Here is a 24,282-nt window from a genome sequence, read left to right as displayed (position 1 = left end):
CTCAAGGTCTGAGGTCCATACAGCGTTTCCTGGGATTTGCCAATTTCTACCGGCAGTTTATCCCAAACGTCTCATCACTGACATCTCCTATTTCTACCCTTACCAAGAACGGTGTGAACGCCAAGGTGTGGACCCCAGAGGCATAGTCCACATTTTTTAGTCTCAAAAAAGCCTTTACTTCTGCCTCAATCCTCTATCATACTGACGTATATATACAGTTTTCTTTGGAGGTGGACGCCTCTTATGTTGGTGCAGGCGCACTTCTGTTCCAGAGGAGCCCCAAAGGAAAGGCAGTAGTATGTGGCTACTACTCGAGACTTTTTTCTTCTGCAGAGCGCATTTACTCTGTTGGGGATCAGGAGCTACTGGCCATCAAATTGGCTCTGGAGAAGTGGAGACATCTGCTGGAGGGCGCAGCTCACCCCATCCTAATCTACACCGACCACATGAACCTCACCTACCTTCAGTCCGCTCAACGACTAAATCCCTGTCAAGCCAGGTGGCCGCTGTTCTTCACCCGTTTACAATTTGTGCTCCACTACGTCCCGCTGACAAGAATGTGAGGGCCATTGCCCTGTCCAGGTCATTTGAAACGGATGACACGGTGGAGTCTCTTCAAACTATCATAGACTCGTCCTGCATTATCACTGCCAATCCTTTGCAGGTTAGAGACATCCCTCCGGGGAGTACTTTTGTTCGATTAGCTGGCAGGAGAAGAATTCTCCGATGGGGACACAGTTCTAAACTGGCTGGGCACCCTGGTGTTCGTAAAACCCGAGAACTGATTGCTCGTCACTTTTGGTGGCCCACGCTTCCCAAGGATGTTGTGGACTTTGTCTCTTCTTGCACGGTGTGTGCTTCTAACAAGGTTACTAACTCCAAGCCTGCTGGCCTCCATCAACCTGTGCCTATACCCAATTCCACCTTGCAGCACATTGTGATGGACTTTGTCACTGACCTTCCTCCCTCAGCAGGATGCAACACTGTCTGGGTGGTGGTGGACCGGTTCTCGAAGATGGCACAATTTATCCCGCTGACCGGCCTACCTTCTGTTCCCCGAATGGCGAATCTCTTCATCCAGCACATATACGGCTTGAATGGCTTACCCTTCACATTGTGTCCGATCGGGGGTTTCAGTTTACCTCGAGGTTCTGGAGGGCTCTCTGTAAACTCCTGGATGTGATATTGGACTTTTCCACAGCCTATCACCCCCGGTCCAATGGGCAAGTCGAGAGGATCAACCAGATCATGGAGAATTATCTCCGTCACTTCATTTCCTTACAGCATGATAACTGGGTACAGCTTCTTCCTTGGGCCGAGTTCTCGTACAACAACCACACAAGCGAGTCCACCACTTCCACTCCGTTTTACATTGTATACGGTCAACATCCTAGAGTCCCTCTTCCAGTGTCTACTACTTCTCAGGTACCCGCTGCTGACTCTGCATTTGGGGACTTCCTGTAAATCTGGCAACAGACCCGGGCATGAAGCGAAAAGCGGATACAAGAAGAGAGCCGCCGCAGTATCTTCCAGGTACCAAAGTCTGGCTGTCCTCATGGAACATTCGTTTGAGGGTGCCTTCATACAAGTTTGCTCCCAGGTTTCTCGGTCCTTTTGAGATTCGGCAACAGATTAACCCTGTCTCCTATAAACTGCGGCTGCCTCCTACCCTCAGAATCCCCAACTCCTTTCATGTGTCTCTCCTGAAACCAGTGGTCCTGAACTGCTACAGCAAGACTTCCTGTTCCACAACTGCTCCCAGCGGTTCTTCTGATGTGTTCGAGGTGAGGGAGATCCTGGACTGCAAAAGGGTAGGAGGAAGGACTTTCTATTTGGTGGACTGGAGAGGGTTTGGTCCTGAGGAGAGGTCCTGGGAGCCGGAGGAGAACCTTGATGCCTCTGCTCTTGTTAAGAAGTTCCTCTCTCGCTCTAGTCCCAAGAAGAGGGGGCGTAAGAGGGGGAGATACTGTAGCGTCCAGGGCCATCGGGTCCACTCACCTGACGCCCGCAGCCATGGATCTGTGAGCGCTGGTTCCCATCTCCTTCCCAGGAGACGTCAGTGCTTACTTCTGCTATGATCTGCTCTGTCCCGTAGGGTGCACGCACACGCTCGTGCCCTCTCTTAAAGGGCCAGCGCACGCACATGTAGGAAATCGCCATCATCAACACACATGATTTCCTGGACTATAAGAAGGGCCCAACCCATCTGATCCTTGCCTGAGCATTGTTAGTATACCCCAAGTCTGTCTTTCAAATGGTCCCTTACTGTTTCCCGTTCCAGTTGTTACCCTTGCCCTGTTACCCGTTCCTGTATCCCGTACTGTGTTCTTGTTCCTGTGCCTACTAGTTGGAGTCGTGTCTACTGCACCTGTGTCATCCGCCACGTCCTGTGTTACCTACCTCCATCCGTGCCAGAGCTGCGGCCACTGTCTGGACTATCCTGGTACCCTTGTGCGGGACTTTGTATTTCTGGGGTTCCCTGTTGTTTGGCCAGCTGCCTCGCTGCTATGGCGGTGCGGCCTGGTGGGTCCACATACCCACAAACCGTGACATCACATAATTCAGTGAGAACACTGCTAATAATTTTTAGTCCCCGCATAACCCCTTTAAGATGCATTGTGTACAAGCAGTGAATCCACCGCACCTGGCCACGTTTTAACCTCCTTATTTTCTCTCCTCCTCTTCTAGGTGTTGGTCCTGAGCCTGGTACTTGGAACCACCATGATTTGCTTAGTGACCCGTATCTACTAATGTCTGGGGACTGGTACGTCATTCTATTTTATCCTAATACTAGATGTATACTGTGATAATACATCACCTGTAGTGTTACTGTCAAATCTTCCCCCTGTACATGGACATAACTATAGCCCTAGTAGCCATAGAAGCTGCTATGGGGCTCTGATGCTGAGGTGGGCACCTTTGGTTGCCAAAACGTCATTAGTTTTTAACCCTTCAATGCTGCCTAGCCCCTTCCATGACAACCAACATGTATATATACGGTGTAGGCCAGGAGGGAAGTATGGAGTGGGGTCACGGACTGAGCTCACTCCATAATTTGCTGGTGTTGGTTGTATGTTATAACTGACAGTTCACTGCGACGAGCGAAATCGTAGATTACTACGATCCCACTCGTTTAACCCCTTAGATGCTGAGGTCAATAGTTACTGCGGTAACTAAGCCATTAGAAATATGGGGGTGGCTATCTCTGACGGCCCATTGCCCCCCTGCGATTGCGTGGTGCCGATGGTTGTCATTGCAGCTTGGAGGACTAATGTAGACCCTCAGGTCTGCCATCTTTGCACCCCTGGCAAGGCTTGATAAGAGCAGGTAAAGAACACGATATACGCCAATACATTAGTATTGCAGTATATCCTGCAAGCGATCCAATGATTGCTGGTTTAAGTCCCCTAGAGGGCAAGTAAAGAAAGTAGAATACAGTTAAATGAAGTTTATATATATATATATATATATATATATATATATATATATATATATATATATATATATATATATATATAAAGTTAAAATATTAAAAGTTTAAAAAAAATCAATGTAAAAAAAGTAAATTAACATAACTTGTTTTGCCACGTCCGTAAAAGTCAGAGCTATAACAAAATAACATTATTTAACCCACATGGTGAATGCATTAAAACAAACAGAAGGGCAGAATCACTGTTTTTTGGTCATCTCATCTCCCACAAACAATGGAATAAAAGATGATCAAAAAGTCTCATGAACCAATAAAAACGACAGCTCGTGCCACAAAAAAACAAGCCCTCACACTGCTGCAGCGACGGAAAGAAAACAAAACGTATGGCTCTCAGATAATGGCGAAACAAAACCGCGCGGTGATCTCCATAAAAACGAAACCCAAAAAACAATGGAGAAATCTGTTTTTTTCCTATTTCACCCCACAAAGAAAGTTCTTTCAGTTTCCCATTTCATTAGTACAATAAATGGTGCCATGAAAAACTACAACTCGTCCTGCAAAAATCAAGCCCTCATATGGATATATCAACAGAAAAATAAAAAAGTTGTGGCTTTTGGAAGGTGAGGAGGAAAGAACAAAAATAAAAAAATTCAAAATGGCTGCGGCAGGAAGTGGTTAAGGTCTGATCCCCACAATTGTATTATGGCTCATTGCAGGAGGTGTATATTTAGGGCTTACTAACCGGATTGTATATTGGCATTTGAGATCAGAAAAATAAAGTAATGGGGGGCTCATTTTTTACTTTGCTAGAGCACGCCCTATCTATCTGCCTCTCACATATCCGTCTCATTTATATGCGAAGTTCTGCGGCATTTTCTATCACTATGTAGTTGGCTTTGTGAAATTTTATTTTTGTGCTGATTTGGGTTGAAAGCTAAAATTAAAAAGTTATTTTCAGTCAGTTGGTTTGGTGTAAATGTCTGTCACAATATGGCCCTCATCCAGTGTAATTTGTACATCCAGATAGTGCAGCTTAATGTCGCTGATTGTGACCCCCAGCGATCAGATTTAATCTGTGATGGAACTTGAGAAGTGTTGAATTCCCCTGCAGCGCCACCACAGGAGAAACTAAGCATTACACAGTGAAATCAATAGGAGACTTGTCCTTTCTTAACTTAGAATTCCCCAATAGGGTATTTACAATGGGTTTCTTATACCAGACAACCTCTTTAGGTTATAAAGGATTCTTATTTACTCCAGAACCATCTCGTTTTAGAAAAATAAAGTTACATTTCCACCTCTCCATTGTGGTAATCTGTTACTTAGACTTTTACTTAGATGAATTGTGTGCTACAACATTTACTAAACAATTATAGAGAAACATTTACCAAACAAATAATAGAGATTTTCAGCTGCAATATGTAAATATAAAAAAAATTAATATATATTTATTTATTTATTTGGAGGCTTTGCTGCAGTGATTGGTATAATGCAGAGCAGGGGACCGTTTATGACATACCGTAAGCATTATGACATCACTGCAGGCAGTGATGTCATCAGAACAATGGAGGTTGTGGCATCTATAGCAGTGACATCACAATGGCGTGAAGTTCTAAGGACCCCAAGCGCGGTCACATCAGCCATATCTCGAGTTGATGCTGATGCTGAAACTTCACTTGGTTTTTCAAAGAGCGAATTTGTGCTACAAAGTGACTACTACATCATCTGTTCAGAGCACTTAAACACCAGTGCAACTTCTGAACATCGTGGTAGATTCCCTCTTATTTGAGGAATCCCGTTTTTCCATTGTTCCTGAATTTAAACATCAAGCCGCCTGCTACAAGGAACAATGAGTTACCGAGAACTCTTGCAGCTTGCAATAGACGAAAGTTCCCGGATAAATCAAGGTAAGTGGAACTTGTTATATCCGATACATTTGGCTAGTTTCACACAAACATGTCCGTTTTGCGTCCGCAAAAAATGCACCGTTTTTCAGTTGCAAAAAGGGATGATTATTGGCTTTCGGACCAAGGGTGGCGGTATTTCTCAAACAGCGCAGTTTGTGAACTGTTCGCGTGCTGCTGTGGTGACAGTGTATCGTGAGTGGACAAATGGCACCATTGGGAATAACGGACATGGAAACTGCAGAGCACCACGTGCCATGTATTTGAGAGGTGAACGGTGGCTACCAGACGTGTGTCTAATACAACAGTTCAGCGAACCCGACTGCGTATGGGGCTCCGAACCCGACGGATGGTCACTGCTCCTATGTAACTAAGGTGCATCAGAGAAAATGGCTTCAATTTGCACGGCAGTATTGGTCTCAGAGCACCGATGATTGGCAAAGTGTTGTCTTCTCGGATAAATCACGTTTTCTGCTTCATCGAAAGGATGGACTTTACAACCATTGCTGGAAAAAGCTGGCGGCGACGTCAGCATCTGGGGTATTTTTCCATGGCATTCTCTGGGCCACTCATCCATATGGAAGGCTCTGAACCGATTTAGATATGAATCCATCGTTACAGATCACATCCACCATACATGCTGATTGTCTTCCCTGGAGCAAATGGAATCTTAAAGCAAGACAATGCGACATGTCACACGACTATAAATGCCCGACAGTGGTTGGAAGAGCACGACCAAGACTTCCAAGTACTTCCCTGGCCCCCTATTTCTCCAGACTTGAACCCAATTGAGCATCTGTGGGACCACGTCAATCGTGTTGTTCGCTTTATGGATCCTCCCCCACGCACCCTCCAGTAAATGTGGGATGTATGGAGTCAGCGAGGCTCCACATATGAGACCACTGACCAGCACCTTATTGAGTCACTCCCAGCCCGTCTACTGCTGTCCGTGCTGCACACGCCGGTTACTCTGGATATTAGTAGTAGTTATAATAATGTGACTCGACTGTGTATATATTCATAGTATCAAAACGGTTGTCCAAGATTAGAAAAACATGGGAGCTTTCCTCTAGAAAGAAGGCCACGCGAGTCCATAGGAAATGTCTGGTATTGATCTTTTTTCCCATTTTTTGTTATACACATTGTTTCACATCTAGGCATTGCTGATGGAAGATTAAGATCTGGACATAGAAGACGTCAGAGTGTGGAGCAGGATGAAGACCATGACAATGTCCCCGACAGGAGACGAAGACGTGGTCAAGTTCCTCCGCGCCGTAGGTTGCAGCAAGAAGGAGCGGACAGAAGCCGGTCCCCATTACGACCTGAGCCAATAGAACAGTCTGAAACGACAAGTGGCCGTCGTATTAATAGTGAGACCGAGCTCAGAATTCCTGGAGAATCCCAGCCTGGGTCTACTCCATCAACTACTCAGGAGAGATCCGAAAGGCTGGAGGAACCAACACAAGACCCCAGCACCAGTGAGCCGCTACCAAACCTGCAGCCATCCAGAGAAGGAAGCAGATCTCCTCAGCAAACATCTAACAGGCTGGTGGAGCCAACACCAAGCACCAGTCAGCTGCTTACCAACCAACAGTCGACAACAGAGACCACAGACAGCAGACCTGTGCAGAGAAGACAACGTCGGCGAGGCAGGAGAGGCAGGCAGATTGATAGACTCCCATCTCGAACCTTTACTGAAAACGAAGACATCCAGTCCTGCACTATATGCCTAGAGGACTATGAGATTGGAGAGCAAGTCACCGTTCTGCCATGTTCTCACATATTCCATCTGCCTTGTATTGCACATTGGATCCCGACAAATCCACGCTGTCCCTTGTGCCGCGTCCATGCCTTTCAAAGAAAGAGGAGGAGATAAGTACCAACAGCTGTGGTACAGAAGAAACACCAGCAGTACAGGTATGATCACTGACATCTATAGTATTTTTGTGAAATCATGGCTGGAGCTTCGGCACCAGTATATTGCTGAGTGATTATCGTCTGGTCTGATTATTTTTTGTTTTGTCTACAGTACCACCTAGTCTTCTTCATCATCTTCACCTTGGACGCCAGAATCTCAATCTGCACAGAGACCTAATAATAAAAGATCCCTGATGCCGTTTCCCAGAATCCATTTATGTGATACTGGAATTTCCCTTCGGGGATTAATAAAGTTATCTTATCTTATTTTATGCCTGGGACTCCCTTCTATCTTGGATATTTCATATTCCATCTCGGTTGGATTGGCGTTTCAACTACTACTACATTTTGGCCTAAGACTTACATTACGCCTTAAAACTGGTGAGAATGGTGGCGTTCCCATGTTTACATAGGAGCAATGTAGGCCCCAAGATTACAATATTTAGGGTGATTGATATAAATTGTAAAAATAAAAAGCACAGAAAAGTTACTCTTTTTTTAGGGTATGTTCACAAAAGAAGTGCAAGTCACTTCTTGGGCCGCTTTTGGAGCCGTTTTTCCTAGACAATATTGAAAACAGCTCCAAAAACGGCCATAAAAAACGCTGAAAACCTTGAAAACAGCTCTGTATTTTCAGATATTTTTGAGTATGCGTGTGAACATACCCTAATTTCCATCAATGTACAAATGAATAGAAATTAATTACTAACATATACACCATCCAGACATAACATTAAAACCACCTGCCTTGTGTAGTCCTCCTCGTGCTGCCATAATAGCTCTGACCCGTTGGGACATGGATTTCAGAAGATCTTTAAAAGTGTCCTGTGGTATCTGGCACCAAGACGTTAGCAGATCCTTTAACCCCTTCCTGCTCCTTGACGTTCTATTCCATCATGTTATGGCAACAGGAGGCCTAACAATGGCCTCCGGGTTTGTCATCTACGGAAGCCTAGTTTGTCCTGCCTTAGGTTTGCTGTCAGTGAGTAACTGACAGCACTTTTACATGTAGTGCAGTGTATTAGAATAGCGATCAGGGATTCCTGACTTCAAGTCACCTAGTGAGACAAAAAAAAAACAGTTGTAAAAAAAACCTTTTTTCAATATTAAATCCTTTATTTAAAAAAACAAATTGTTAATTAATAACTATTTTGTGTGGTTTAACCATCTGCCTTACACCACATTTTCTGTAATTTTTTCTGTTTTTCACTGAATGTATCAACCAAATTTTACCACTAACATAAAGTTCAATGTGTCACCAGAAAAGTCTCAGAATCCCCTTGGATAAATAAAGGCATTCCATGTCATAGTTACATAGTTACATAGTTAGTACGGCTGAAAAAAGACACATGTCCATCAAGTTCAACCAAGGGACGGGAAAAGGGAAGGAAAAAATGTCTACACATAGGAGCTAATACTTTTTTGTTCTAGGAAATTATCTAAGCCTTTTTTAAAGCCATCTACTGTCCCTGCAGTGACCAGCTCCTGCGGTGACTATTCCATAGATTCACAGTTCTCACAGTAAAGAAGGCTTGTCGCCTCTGCAGGTTGAACCTTTTTTTCTCCAGACGGAGGGAGTGCCCCCTTGTTTTTTGAGGGGTTTTTACATGGAACAGGATTTCACCATATTTTTTGTATGTGCCATTAATATATTTATATAAATTAATCATGTCCCCCCTTAGTCGTCTTTTTTCAAGGCTAAATAGGTTTAATTCTTTTAACCGGTTAAGGACTAGGCTGTTTTACAGCTAAATGACCAGAGCAAATGTCACAATTTTGCTATGCGCTTCTTTAGATGACTATAACTCTGCAGGTGAATAAAGTTCATCTTTGAATTTTACACTCTTTTTAAAGGACAGATAGGGCTTTGTTTTAGTGGCATTTGTCAGTATATATCATTTTTTTTTTTTTCTCTAAAGTGGGCAAAATTGGAAAAAAATTCAAGAATTTAGCAATTGCGCCAGTTTATGCCAGCATTTTTCACACACGGTATGGACCACGGACAAAATTAATCTCCTTTCACATTCTTCCACTTCTCCCGTGCATGGGGATACCAAATATGTGTGCCTTATTCACTGTGCGGGCATGTGCCAGGGCTTGGCATAAAAGGAGGCTTTTTGGCCTTTTTGGTCCAGGAATTCTGCATTTGATTTTATAGCCGTATACTGTTTTCTGGGGGGTGTAATGCTGCTGAAACATTAGAATCACCCCATAAATGACTTCATTCACACAAGTAGACCCCACAAGGTTTCCTTCAAGGGGTTTATCATATTTTTAGCAAGTCCAGTTTTCTTCTGAAAGTTTCTTGAATAAGATGGAACAAAATAAAATCAGCGCTTTTTTAGCACATGCGTCAGTTTAGGCTAGTATTTTTCACACACGGTATAGACCACGGACAAAATTCATCTCCTTTCACATTCTTCCACTTCTCCCGTGCATGGGGTTACCAAATATGTGGGCCTTATTTATCACATAGAGATGTAGGAGGGCGGACGATAGAAGAAGCTTATTTCACAAATCGCTTTTTTTCAAAGCTGGTTTTACAAAACTCAACAGAGTTTATATAACACGTCCAAAATATCTGCTCTTGAAGCCGAGATCCCAAAATATTCATCTAGGGGTATAATGGGAATTTATTTTTTTGGGTTTTCTAAAATAAGAAATTGCAGGTTTATGCAAATGGAGCTCTCCAGCAGATGAACTTTAGAGAATATGCAAACATGACATCCACCACCCACCCATTCCCTCCCTCACCCTTGGAGTAAAATCAGGGGAAAAATAAAAACGTAATGTAGGGCAAATATATTTTCAACGAATTAACTAAAATCTAATAATTCAGAACAGTGTGGTATTTTTTAAAACATGGCTCAATGCACAGGCCTGGTTGTGAGGGACATGAGGGACAGAAATATCGGGAATCTTTGCGGTGCCCGTCTTTTCTGCAGACGCGGCACTTTTTCTGGGGGTTGCTTCTGGTTGGTGTTGGGGGAATCCGACTGATGAAGAGTCTTTCAGTCAGTCGCGTGACATCCTCAGACTGGGGGCATTCTCGGGTGTCCTGAACATCAAAAATGAGGCCTTCAATAATTTTTCCCTGGAAATCCAGGTATGTGTCTCTGCCTCTGTTTTTTTTGTAGAGCACAAATGAGTTGTGGATGGCCACCTGTAACAGATAAATGGCCACTTTTTTGTACCAGGTTTTAGTTTTGCGTTTTACTAAATAGGGCTGTAAAACCTGGTCGCTTAAATCCACCCCCCCCCCATGTACTTGTTATATTCGGACACGCTCACTGGTTTGTGCTTGTCCGATGTTGCCCCTCTTTCCCTCACTGCCACTGTTCCTGCGGTATGAATCGTGCTTAGCACATACACATCTTTGCGATCCCTGAACTTGACCGCCAGCAATTCCTCAGATGCATAAGCACAGGAGTCCCCCTTTACCATGCGCTTCCCCACTAATAATATAATGAGTGGCATATAAATTTGTTTCGTGGACAATCTGATTTAGGATGTCGTCCGTTATAAATAAATGGAAGTAATGCATTTGGACAAAATTTGTATTGTCCACGGTTATGCCAGGAGTGGCCGTAAATCCGTGGATTCTAGGCCCAAAAGATGGGGCAGGTGCCCATACAAGAGCCTGGACTGGAGGGACCAGGCTGTCCCGTGCTACAGCGCTACTTGGCCCTGCACTTTCATGTTCTGCAGTTTCAACTGCATCAGGGACAACGTCCCCTGAAGATGAACCTGAAGTGACGCTGTCATCGTCACTACCTAAAACAGGTTCCATCTCGGACGCCATCTCTGATGCGGTCTCCGACTCAGACCACAGCATGGCGTATGCCTCCTCGGCGCTAAACAACTTCCTCGCCATAACGTAACTAACACTAACACTAACTAAACAAATTATTTTTTTTTTTTTTATAAAACACACAAACTAACTGGTATATATATCTACACTACCGCTAACAAAAAAAGAAACCGCTATTGCTATATATATTATATATATGTGGATATATATATAATTATATACTCCCTACCTGCCTATTCTAATAGAATAAAAGAAAGGTAGATAGATAGAAAAAAAGATAGATAGATGGATAGATTGTATAGATAGATAGAAATCTATCTATACAGAGAATTTTTTATGAGTGTAACTGTATTTTTTTTCACTGTAATCTTCTGGCAGCAATTCTCTGGAGTCTCTTCTTCTCCTCAAACTGAAACAATGTTTGAGGAGAAGAAAAGAGGCAGGAGATTTACTGCCAGAAAAGTCAAAATAAAACAAATGTGGTCGCTGTGATAGGTTTTCACAGCGACCACATGTTCAGGGACCATCAGATTGGTCCCTGATACTCTGCCCAGTGCCCAGAGCTGTTGGTAACAGCGTGGGCACAGGGCTGTGTGCACGCGATCGCGTGCACACTGTTTTCTATGCAGAAATGCATGTGATCGCTGTGATTGGTTGTCACAGCGATCACATGTTCAGGGGCCAAAAGATTGACCCCTGACATTCTGCCCAGTGCCCATGGCGTTATCTACAGGGGGACTGTGTGGTGTTATCTACAGGGGGGACTGTGGTGTTATCTACAGGGGGGACTGTGTGGCGTTATCTACAGGGGGGACTGTGTGGTGTTATCTACAGCGGGGACTGTGGCGTTATCTACAGGGGGGACTGTGTGGCGTTATCTACAGGGGGGACTGTGTGGCGTTATCTACAGGGGGGACTGTGTGGCATTATCTACAGGGGGACTGTGTGGCGTTATCTACAGGGGGGACTGTGTGGCGTTATCTACAGGGGGGACTGTGTGGCGTTATCTACAGGGGGGACTGTATGGCGTTATCTACAGGGGGGACTGTGGCGTTATCTACAGGGGGGACTGTGTGGCGTTATCTACAGGGGGGACTGTGTGGTGTTATCTACAGGGGGGACTGTGTGGCGTTATCTACAGGGGGGACTGTATGGCGTTATCTACAGGGGGGTCTGTGTGACGTTATCTGCAGGGGGGACTGTGTGGCGTTATCTACAGGGGGGACTGTGTGGCGTTATCTGTGTGGCGTTATCTACAGGGGGGACTGTGTGGCGTTATCTACAGGGGGGACTGTGTGGCGTTATCTACAGGGGGGACTGTGTGGCGTTATCTGTGTGGTGTTATCTACAGGGGGGACTGTGTGGCGTTATCTACAGGGGGGACTGTGTGGCGTTATCTACAGGGGGGACTGTATGGCGTTATCTACAGGGGGGTCTGTGTGACGTTATCTGCAGGGGGGACTGTGTGGCGTTATCTACAGGAGGGACTGTGTGGCGTTATCTGTGTGGCGTTATCTACAGGGGGGACTGTGTGGCGTTATCTACAGGGGGGACTGTGTGGCGTTATCTACAGGGGGGACTGTGTGGCGTTATCTACAGGGGGGACTGTGTGGCGTTATCTACAGGGGGGACTGTGTGGCGTTATCTACAGGGGGAGTGTGTGGCGTTCTCTACAGAGGGGGCTGTATGGCGCTAACGCCATACAGCCCCCACTGTAGAGAACGCCATACAGCCCCCACTGTAGAGAACGCCATACAGCCCCCCCTGCAAGGAACGCCATACAGCGCCCCCCTGCAGGGAACGCCATACAGCGGCCCCCCCTGCAGGAAACGCCATACAGTGCCCCCCCTGCAGGGAACGCCATACAGCGTCCCCAACCCCCCCAAAAAATGCGACCTACAGTGTTGTTGTGTCCTACAAATAACATGCATCCCATATCCACAGGATAGGGGATACATGTGCGATCGCTGGCATTGATAGGGAGAACGGGGGACTGAAAGTCCCCCCAAGTTCTCCATGACTAACCTCTGACTTCCGGTGTCTGTGTCGGCAGCTCAATAAAAATGAAAGGAGCGCTGGTCACGCATGCGCACAAGCGCGACCGGCGCTCCATTCATTTCCACGGAGCTGCCGACACAGAACCCGGAAGTCCGAGGTTTGTGATGGAGAACTTGGGGGGACTTTCAGTCCCCCGTTCTCCCTATCAATGCCAGCGATCACACATGTATCCCCTATCCTGTGGATAGGGGATACATGTATTTTGTTAATGGCAGAGCGGGGAGATACCTCCCTGCTCTGCCGTAGTATTCAGTGGTGTTCCGCTCTAGCAGCCATAGCGGCTGCTAGCGGAGGCTGCGCCATGGTGGGGGCCCGTGCCGGCAGGCGACACGGGCCCCCTCATGCCGCGGGCCCCGTAGCAGCTGCTACGGCTGCTACGGCGGTAGTTACGCCACTAGATAGAAAGATAGATATGAGATAGATAGATTGAGAGATAGATAGATAGATAGATAGATAGATAGATAGATAGATAGATAGATAGATAGATAGATAGATAGATAGATAGATTGATAGATAGATTGATAGATAGATAGATAGATAGATAGATAGATAGATAGATAGATAGATAGATAGATAGATAGATAGATAGATAGATAGATAGATGGATGGATGGATGGATGGATGGATGGATGGATAGATAGATAGATAGATAGATATGAGATAGATAGATAGATAGATAGATAGATAGATAGATAGATAGATAGATAGATAGATAGATAGATAGATGATAGATAGATAGATATATAGATGATAGATAGATAGATAGATAGATAGATAGATAGATAGATAGATAGATAGATAGATAGATAGATAGATAGATAGATAGATAGATAGATAGATAGATAGATGATAGATAGATATATGATAGATAGATAGATAGATAGATAGATAGATAGATAGATAGATAGATAGATAGATAGATAGATAGATAGATAGATAGATAGATGATAGATAGATAGATAGATGGATGGATAGATAGATAGATAGATAGATAGATGGGATAGATACAGTGGCGTAACTACCGCCGTAGCAGCAGTAGCGGCTGCTACGGGGCCCGCGGCATGAGGGGGCCCGTGTCGCCCGCCGGCACGGGCCCCCACCATGGCCTGAGGCTCCGCTAGCAGCCGCTATGGCTGCTACAGCGGGACGTCACTGAACACTACGGCAGAGCAGGGAGGTATCTCCCCGCTCTGCCATTAACTGGTTCCCGGCCGCTGGCTGTACTTTTACGGCCAGCGGTCAGGGTCCTTAAAACCCGAGCCATAGACTTTCTACGGCTCGGGTTTTAACTTGCTGCCCGCGCGATCGGGCAGCTGAATGTCGGGTCTCCGGCTGTCAGTGACTGCCGGGGACCCTGAGGAGAAGATAGAAGCAGCTTTCGCTGCTTCTGTCTTCTCTGATCACTTGTACACAGCGCTGAATGCGCGCTGTGTACAGGAATAGAGACAGCAGCAGCGGCGCTGTCTCTATTCCTCCCGGTGATCATGTGACTGGTCACATGATCGCCGGGTCCCGTTAGTGGCAGGCTGCTGCTGGGTCTTACTAGACCCAGTACAGCCCTATTAGTGACAATCGTCACTATGAGAGGGTTGATTTCCCCTGTAACTGGGGCTGCTGTGCAGCTCCAGTTACAGTGGAAAAACATGGTGTAAAAGAAAGAAAAAAAATATGTAAAGTTCCCCAAAGGTCTTCTTTGACCTTTGAGGGACAGACCATAGTAATAAAAAAACAATAAAGTCAAGTGCAATTTTTTTTTTAATAATACACATAAAATACCCACCCCCCAAAAAAAAACGTCCCCCCCGCCAATCATTGTTGTAACGCTAGCGCTGACCCAATTGCCCTAATATAGATATCTAATATATTAAAATTATGGTAGACAATGACGATCACAAATAAAAGGTCTATTTTATGGTAAAACTATGTTATTACGAAAAACAAATAGCTCAAACGTAAAAAAGCTTATTTTTTACTATTATTTTCAAACTTTATGAATAAAAATTCTAAAATAGCAAAAAAGGTGTGTATAAAAACGATAAAAATTGAAACCTGCATTGTCTACGGAAAAAACGTCGCAAAAATCACGTCGTTAGCCCAACAAATAAAAACGTTATAGCCATATAACTAACACGTGCTAAAAATGGCTAAACGGTGTCTGGTCCTGAAGGCGCAAAATAGAGCAAAAGACATGTATCCCCTATCCACAGGACATGTATCCCCCTCTCCACAGGACATGTATCCCCCTCTCCACAGGACATGTATCCCCCTCTCCACAGGACATGTATCCCCTCTCCACAGGACATGTATCCCCTCTCCACAGGACATGTATCCCCTCTCCACAGGATCTCCACAGGACATGTATCCCCTCTCCACAGGATCTCCACAGGACATGTATCCCCTCTCCACAGGATCTCCACAGGACATGTATCCCCTCTCCACAGGACATGTATCCCCTCTCCACAGGACATGTATCCCCTCTCCACAGGACATGTATCCCCCTCTCCACAGGACATGTATCCCCCTCTCCACAGGACATGTATCCCCCTCTCCACAGGACATGTATCCCCCTCACCACAGGACATGTATCCCCCTCTCCACAGGACATGTATCCCCCTCTCCACAGGACATAATCCCCCTCTCCACAGGACATGTATCCCCCTCTCCACAGGACATGTATCCCCCTCTCCACAGGACATGTATCCCCCTCTCCACAGGACATGTATCCCCCTCTCCACAGGACATGTATCCCCTCTCCACAGGACATGTATCCCCCTCTCCAGAGGACATGTATCCCCTCTCCACAGGACACGTATCCCCTCTCCACAGGACATGTATCCCCCTCTCCACAGGACATGTATCCCCTCTCCACAGGACATGTATCCCCTCTCCACAGGACATGTATCCCCTCTCCACAGGATCTCCACAGGACATGTATCCCCTCTCCACAGGATCTCCACAGGACATGTATCCCCTCTCCACAGGATCTCCACAGGACATGTATCCCCTCTCCACAGGACATGTATCCCCTCTCCACAGGACATGTATCCCCTCTCCACAGGACATGTATCCCCTCTCCACAGGATCTCCACAGGACATGTATCCCCTCTCCACAGGATCTCCACAGGACATGTATCCCCTCTCCACAGGATCTCCACAGCACATGTATCCCCTCTCCACAGGATCTCCACAGGACATGTATCCCCTCTCCACAGGATCTCCACAGGACATGTATCCCCTCTCCACAGGACATGTATCCCCTCTCCACAGGATCTCCACAGCACATGTATCCCCTCTCCACAGGATCTCCACAGGACATGTATCCCCTCTCCACAGGATCTCCACAGGACAAGTATCCCCTCTCCACAGGATCTCCACAGGACATGTATCGCCTCTCCACAGGATATACACAGGACAGGGGATACATGTGTGATCGCTGGCAGCGATAGGGAGAACGGGGGACTGAAAGTCCCCTGAAGTTCTCCATCACAAACCTCGGACTTCCGTGGTCTGTGTCGGGATACATGTATTTTGTAGGACACACTGTAGGTCACATTTTTGTTGGGAGGGGGGACGCTGCATGGCGTTTCCTACAGGGGGGGGTGGCTGTATGGTGTTCCCTACAGGGGGGAGCTGTATGGCGTTCTCTACAGGGGGGGGCTGTATGGCGTTCCCTACAGGGGGGGCTGTATGGCGTTCTCTACAGGGGGGGCTGTATGGCGTTCTCTGCAGGGGGGCTGTATGGCGTTATCTACAGGGGGGCTGTATGGCGTACTCTACTGGGGGATGTATGGCGCTATCTACAGAGAGAGAGAGAGAGAGATAGATAGATAGATAGATAGATAGATAGATAGATAGATAGATAGATAGACAGACAGACAGACAGACAGACAGACAGACAGACAGACAGATAGATAGATAGATAGATAGATAGATAGATAGATAGATAGATAGATAGATAGATAGATAGATAGATAGATAGATAGATAGATATGAGATAGATAGATAGATAGATAGATAGATAGATAGATAGATAGATAGATAGATAGATAGATAGATAGATAGACAGATAGATAGATAGATAGATAGATAGATAGATAGATAGATAGATAGATAGATAGATAGATAGATAGATAGATAGATAGATAGATAGATAGATAGATAGATAGATAGATAGATAGATAGATAGATATGAGATAGATGGATAGATAGATAGATAGATAGATAGATAGAATATGTGACTCCAGCGGCCGGTACATTATATATATATTAGGATTGTACACAGATATTATCCAGTCTTATTTGTTTTGGCTTCTGTACTTTACAATTATCCCTAATAAGTGGCGTTCTGCCAAGGAGTTATCCCTGTGTGGCACCTGCCCCTTACATGCCCACTCCCTGCCCGCTGGCAATGTCCTAATTATTTAATAGACGGAGCATTATGTTGGCTCAGCATTTTACAACAATCACTTACACGCTTCTGATCTGCCCCATCACATCACACCCCGGGATCCTCATTACATTGTTTTTTACATGTTTTTGGTAAAATGTTTATATTAGGCCTCATGCAGACGACAGTAGCCATGTGCACGGCCGCCATTTTCGGGTCGGCCACGGAGTGACAGCTGCGAGCCGCCCGCATATCGCATATTTTAATGAGCCCGGACCGCAGAAAGAACGGGCATGTCTTATTACGGCCGTCTTCTGCGGTCCAGGCTCATAGAAAATAATGGCCGTGGCCATGTGCACGGCCGCGATTTGCGGGCGCGGCGATGCCTTATGTTTTTTTCTGTTTCTGGAAAAGCTGGGTGAGAACGACGGCCTCCATACGAGTTATTACCCAACTTAACTAGACCCCTGAAGGGTAAACCTACCTAATAATGCAGCAGTATAACAGCAGGGGCAGGGTCACTGTATAATTAGGCAGACTTGTCATTCAGGAGACTGGGAAAGCTGGGTGACAACCAGTACAGCTGCCATTACAGCGCACATAGGACTTGTCACCCAGATTTATTATGTTCCTGAATGGTAAATCTCTCTGATCGGCAGCACAAATGTTTCTGTAAGAATTTATGGGGCCTCATAGCAAAGAGAAAAACAGCGCCCCCTTCTGATGCTGGATGAGACCACGACACCCCTGACCACTTAGCACAGAGGGTCTCGCTGCTTATTTGCCGTCATCCGACTTCCATTATCATTTACATTAAAATGATAGAAATAAAACAAACTCTGGAATGATAAAGAGATGGAAACCCCGAGATCTGATCACCCCAAATAACCTACTCAGGAAGGGGTTAAACTGCAACGCCCATTAAAGAACTGTGATTTCAGATATCAGATCCTTCATGGCACATTGATAGTTAATAATATGTCAAATTATAAAAGAAATGTCCTGATACAGTATAGAAAATGATATAAACTCTAATCCCAATCCCAATATTAAGAGAAATATAACCCGTCCCTGCAGATTATCTCCACAGCTTCATGTTATAAGCAGAATTATAGCAAACATATCATAAATGCAGTCTCGTGAAATAAGAGTCATGTCCCTTTAAATTTACTGTTAAATACATCACTGAGCAGCAGCCAATGGGATCGCTGGATTTGAATTTGAAACAACAACCGCTCAGTGGTCCTCAGTCTGTTACAGGACAACGACGAGTGAAGTTGGACGTCGGTGAGTTCCCCCAAAATGTGATATAACTGACCCCCATTTATCTCATCCCCCATGTTACTGGTTACTGCTGGTAACTGTCACTAGGGGGAGCTGTCACATTGTATTTATATTACCGCCAATAACTCCTATATAACCTGTATAAATATGGAAATTGTGTGCTCCCCCTAGTGGTGGCTGCAGGCAGCCAGCATTTTATCATTTATTCTGTGGCTGTGTGATGGGAAGCGTCTGCTGGAACTGGTTATATAGGACCCTCTGCTGCCAGTAATGTTTATTAGGGACTCTCTGCTGCCAGTAATGTTTATTAGGGACCCTCTTCTGCCAGTAATGTTTATTAGGGGCTCTGCTGCCAGTAATGTTTATTAGGGACTCTCTTCTGCCAGTAATGTTTATTAGGGACCCTCTTCTGCCAGTAATGTTTATTAGGGGCTCTCTTCTGCCAGTAATGTTTATTAGGGGCTATGCTGCCAGTAATGTTTATTAGGGACGCTCTGCTGCCAGTAATGTTTATTAGGGACCCTCTGCTGCCAGTAATGTTTATTAGGGACTCTCTGCTGCCAGTAATGTTTATTAGGGACCCTCTGCTGCCAGTAATGTTTTTTAGGGACTCTCTGCTGCCAGTAATGTTTATTAGGGACTCTCTGCTGTCAGTAATTTATTAGGGACTCTCTGCTGCCAGTAATGTTTATTAGGGACTCTCTGCTGTCAGTAATGTTTATTAGGGACTCTCTGCTGCCAGTAATGTTTATTAGAGACTCTCTGCTGCCAGTAATGTTTATTAGGGGCTCTGCTGCCAGTAATGTTTATTAGGGACGCTCTGCTGCCAGTAATGTTTATTAGGGACTCTCTGCTGCCAGTAATGTTTATTAGGGGCTCTGCTGCCAGTAATGTTTATTAGGGACGCTCTGCTGCCAGTAATGTTTATTAGGGACTCTCTGCTGCCAGTAATGTTTATTAGGGACCCTCTGCTGCCAGTAATGTTTATTAGGGACTCTCTGCTGCCAGTAATGTTTATTAGGGACCCTCTGCTGCCAGTAATATTTATTAGGGGCTCTGTTGCCAGTAATGTTTATTAGGGACTCTCTGCTGCCAGTAATGTTTATTAGGGACTCTATGCTGCCAGTAATGTTTATTAGGGACTCTCTGCTGCCAGTAATGTTTATTAGGGGCACTCTGCTGCCAGAAATGTTTATTAGGGATGCTCTGCTGCCAGTAATGTTTATTAGGGACTCTCTGCTGCCAGTAATGTTTATTAGGGACACTCTGCTGCCCGTAATGTTTATTAGGGACTCTCTGCTGCCATTAATATTTATTAGGGACCCTCTGCTGCCAGTAATGTTTATTAGGGACTCTCTGCTGCCAGTAATGTTTATTAGGGACTCTCTGCTGCCAGTAATGTTTATAAGGGACCCTCTGCTACCAGTAATGTTTATTAGGGACTCTCTGCTGCTAGTAATGTTTATAAGGGACTCTATGCTGCCAGTAATGTTTATTAGGGACTCTCTGCTGGCAGTAATATTTATTAGGGACCCTCTGCTGACAGTAATATTTATTAGGGACCCTCTCCTGCCAGTAATGTTTATTAGAGACTCTTTGCTGCCAGTAATGTTTATTAGGGACTCTCTGCTGCCAGTAATGTTTATTAGGGACTCTCTGCTGGCAGTAATGTTTATAAGGGACTCTCTGCTGCCAGTAATGTTTATTAGGGACTCTCTTCTGCCAGTAATGTTTATTAGGGACTCTCTGCTGCCAGTAATGTTTATTAGGGACCGTCTACTGCCAGTAATGTTTATTAGGGACTCTCTGCTGCCAGTAATGTCTATTAGGGACTCTCTGCTGCCAGTTATGTTTATTAGGGACCCTCTGCTGCCAGTAATGTTTATTAGGGACTCTCTGCTGCCAGTAATGTTTATTAGGGACTCTCTGCTGCCAGTAATGTTTATTAGGGACTCTCTGCTGCCAGTTGTAATGTTTATTAGGGGCACTCTGCTGGCATTATTTATGTGTGGGCATTGCTGGCATTATTTTTAATGAGGGGCGGTCTGCTGGAACTGTTTATAGGGTCACTCTTCTGACGCTGTAAATGGGGACTCTTTGGTTGATGTTTTGGGGTGTATTCTGTACTTGTGAATGGAATTAACATAGACAAAATATTCATGTCATATATCTTTATAGGGCAGCAATGAAATCCCATATACCATATGTATTTGTGTCCAGTATTACCTATATTCCTCCTCCTATATGGCTACAAATACCAGTACAGGCCACACTCCAATGTATTATCACTGTCTGTATATATATATATGAGAGTACAAAGCCCAAAATACAGTAAAATCCACCATGGAGAATGTTACATGAAGATTTCCAGAGATAAATGTTCTATAATGTCAAGATGTAAGAAATAAACAGCGCAGAAAACGATGATCGCTCATGATAAAGAGATTCTCCCATCAGAAACATTTCTCACCTATACACCGGAGGGGCCATACATGTTTAATCACTGCCGGGACCCCCACGATCAATAGTACTGGGGTCCCCAGTATCCGTTTCTCCAGAGGCATATTGTGAAACTCCTGGGGCCCAGTGTGATATTTATAACAGGGCCCCCATCTACTATGTGATGTTTGTCATACTGGTGTCTTCTTTTTTAGCCTCTGGTCCCCTCAGGTATCAGGGTCTGGGTACTACTGCTACCTCTGCACCCCTATAGCTACGCCCCTGCTCTCCTCCACAACCGGACGACCGCAGTGTGGAGGAGATTGTAAAAAGAGATGCAGCCGCACACTGACACCTCATACAAGATCTATGGGAGCTATAGGACCGCCAAGCGCTGCACTGCCCAGATTATGGCGCTGCGTGGTCTGTACTTGTGCACTGCTATTACTTATGGGTTATAGATCATGTGACCTGAGGCACTAATCACAGGCCACAATTTTGAAGCTACCGTATGTAATTGGCGTCCCAAACAATTAATTATTCAACTCAGTATTTTGGATCTTTTTAGATTAAAAAAAAATATATATATTTTTGGACATTCACTATTAATACATGTGGAAAGTTGCAGGATTTTGGGTCTTTATCAGATCTGGGACGACATCTCTTTTTTGTGTTTCAGATTGTGATTTGGATTCTACAGTTCAGGACGGGTACAGGATGGCAGCGGGCAGCAGATCTCTGGAGGTCAGTGGCTTCATTGTCCTGTTTTTTCCTTCCCTGTGATGGACATGTAGCAGGAGACTTGGATCCAGCAGGAGAAGTCCATGTGGCCGGCTGTCCACTCAGACAAGTAGCCGCTTATTGAGTAAGAGCCCCGGACAGGTAACAAGTCCACAAATCACCGGCTGCTCATTTGTAAAACTGACCCCTTGTTCTTCTGTCCATTCCTGAGGAGGGATAAGAGGTCACTTACTGGATTCTCTTCTCTTTAGGACATCTATCGGCAGCAGGAATCCGCTTTTGGACTTAGACCCTTCATAAGTGAGTTTTTTTTAATAATTAGACTTTACCACAAGAAAGTGATTGATAGATGATCTCAAAATACAGTAAAATTCCTTTGTATCTGATAATCCCTAAAATTTGGTCATTTAGCACAGAACTGTACTATAATGTGGAAGACTGAAGAGAGAGAACCAGTAAGGAAATTGAAGATTGAAACTAAGATTTCTATACTTTTCTATGCCCGTCCAATAATCCAGAATATTTTAAAATAAAGCACCTTTCATGTTCCATTGATGACAGATTAAAGGAATATTTTTGTTATGTTATGTTATGGTTTATGGTGTCGTTTTATGACTGATCCCATTATCTGGTTGTTTTCTCTCTTCAGCTTACCCCAGCACCACGGAGGAGAGAGATCTACAGCGCCTGATCTACTGCACGAAATTCTTACCATCCCCAATCTTCAAGATGGAGGTCAGTGATCATACTGGTTATTATGTTCTCTCTATAACAGATTTGTCCATATTCTTTCTATAGATGGAATAATGTTATTGGAATGTTTCAATAGACAATTGACTGAATATTTTATCTTCTTAGCGCCTCATGCCAACGAACCGCGAAGCTCAACGGAAATATCTGCCATGGCCGTGGGATGAAGAAGAGCCGAAACCTACATCAAGCCATCTGTGTGAGGATCTGAAGGAAGAGGAGGTCAAGAAGGAGGAAGGAGAGGCAGAAGAGCGCGAGGAGGAACAAGTGCAAGAAGACCATGAGGAGGAAGACCACGAGGAGGAAGACAAGGAGGAGGAAGACAATGAAGTGGAAGACATGGAGGAGGAAGACAAGGAAGAGGAAGACAATGAAGTGGAAGACATGGAGGTTGATGAGAAATCAGACAACGAGGATGAAGAAGAAGAGAATGTGGTTGAAGAGAAAGATGAGGATGAAGAGAAAGAGGAGGAGGAGGAAGAGAAAACGGTTAAAGATGCGATGAGAAGAATTCAGTGTCGGACAGGAAGAAGAAAGAAAATCCGCCAGCATTCCTTCCTCCATGATATGATGAAGAACATCAGAGGGAAGAGGAACATCATCTGGACCATCCTCCTCAGACCTATGAGAAGATGAAGACTTGTATGGAAACATCTTAACTGTTATTACATCAACAGCAACGACAGTAATATTAATAATATAATAATAATAATAATATTAATAATTGTTAGATTAAAAAGGTCAGTCATATTAATATTGGTAGCAAGAGTGCAGTAATATTAGAAATAGTATAATAATAAGAGAGTAATAACAAAAATAATTATATAATAATAGCAGCAGCTTTGATCCAGGGTTCTCGGACTGATCGCCTTTTGCCGGGGTCAAGAAGGAATTTTCCCCTTGTGGCACGAATTGGCTGAATGTGTCCAGGGTTTTCGCCTTCTTCTGGATCAACAGCTTTAGGAATAGGGACTTAGATATTAGTGATAGCAATAGTAGTATCATTATATTATTATTAACAACACCAAAGTAATACTAACAATATAATAATTTAAATACATTTCATTATAATTTAGGTTAATTAACTGTAATAATTAGTAAACTGTAATAGGAATTAGCGGCTTTGATCCAGGGTTCTCGGACTGATCGCCTTTTCCCGGGATCAAGAAGGAATTTTCCCTTGTGGCATAAATTGGCCGAATGTGTCCAGGGTTTTTCGCCTTCTTCTGAATCAACAGCTTTAGGAATAGGGATCTCATAGTGTTAGGGTAATAACGATAGCAGTAATATAATTCTAGTAATATTATATTAATAATTATAGGGTAATAATGGTAGGAAATAAATTACAATTTATAAACATAACTTTGAGTCTTCTCCTTTTTTTTCCCTTGGAAAGTACTGATTCTACTTGCTGGCAGGGAGTCTTAAAGGCAATGTTACCTGGGAAAATGTATACAAAATACCGGTACTCCAGAAGGAGGAAAACTGTCTGTCTAGTGCCACCTATAGGTGACTATTCTGTAACCTAATGCCCGATACTTTCTAGAGACTTGAAACAAGA

The 24,282-nt window shown here is 44.5% G+C and overlaps 1 protein-coding gene across 1 annotated transcript; it reads left to right on the top strand.

Annotated features, from left to right (window-relative positions):
• Positions 1-5,111: 5,111 nt before the first annotated feature.
• Positions 5,112-23,520, top strand: LOC142729183 (uncharacterized). Its single transcript, XM_075849221.1, has 7 exons — positions 5,112-5,337; positions 6,492-7,177; positions 18,701-18,794; positions 21,910-21,974; positions 22,223-22,271; positions 22,621-22,706; positions 22,830-23,520. Exons 1-7 carry the CDS (start codon positions 5,280-5,282, stop codon positions 23,355-23,357), a joined length of 1,566 nt encoding a protein of 521 aa, XP_075705336.1. The 5' UTR covers positions 5,112-5,279; the 3' UTR covers positions 23,358-23,520.
• Positions 23,521-24,282: the final 762 nt, after the last annotated feature.

Source organism: Rhinoderma darwinii, unplaced genomic scaffold (genome assembly GCF_050947455.1).
Source record: "Rhinoderma darwinii isolate aRhiDar2 unplaced genomic scaffold, aRhiDar2.hap1 Scaffold_708, whole genome shotgun sequence".
NCBI lineage: Eukaryota > Metazoa > Chordata > Amphibia > Anura > Rhinodermatidae > Rhinoderma > Rhinoderma darwinii.
Note: the sequence above shows the minus strand (reverse complement) of the source record. Positions and strands in the feature narration are given on the sequence as shown.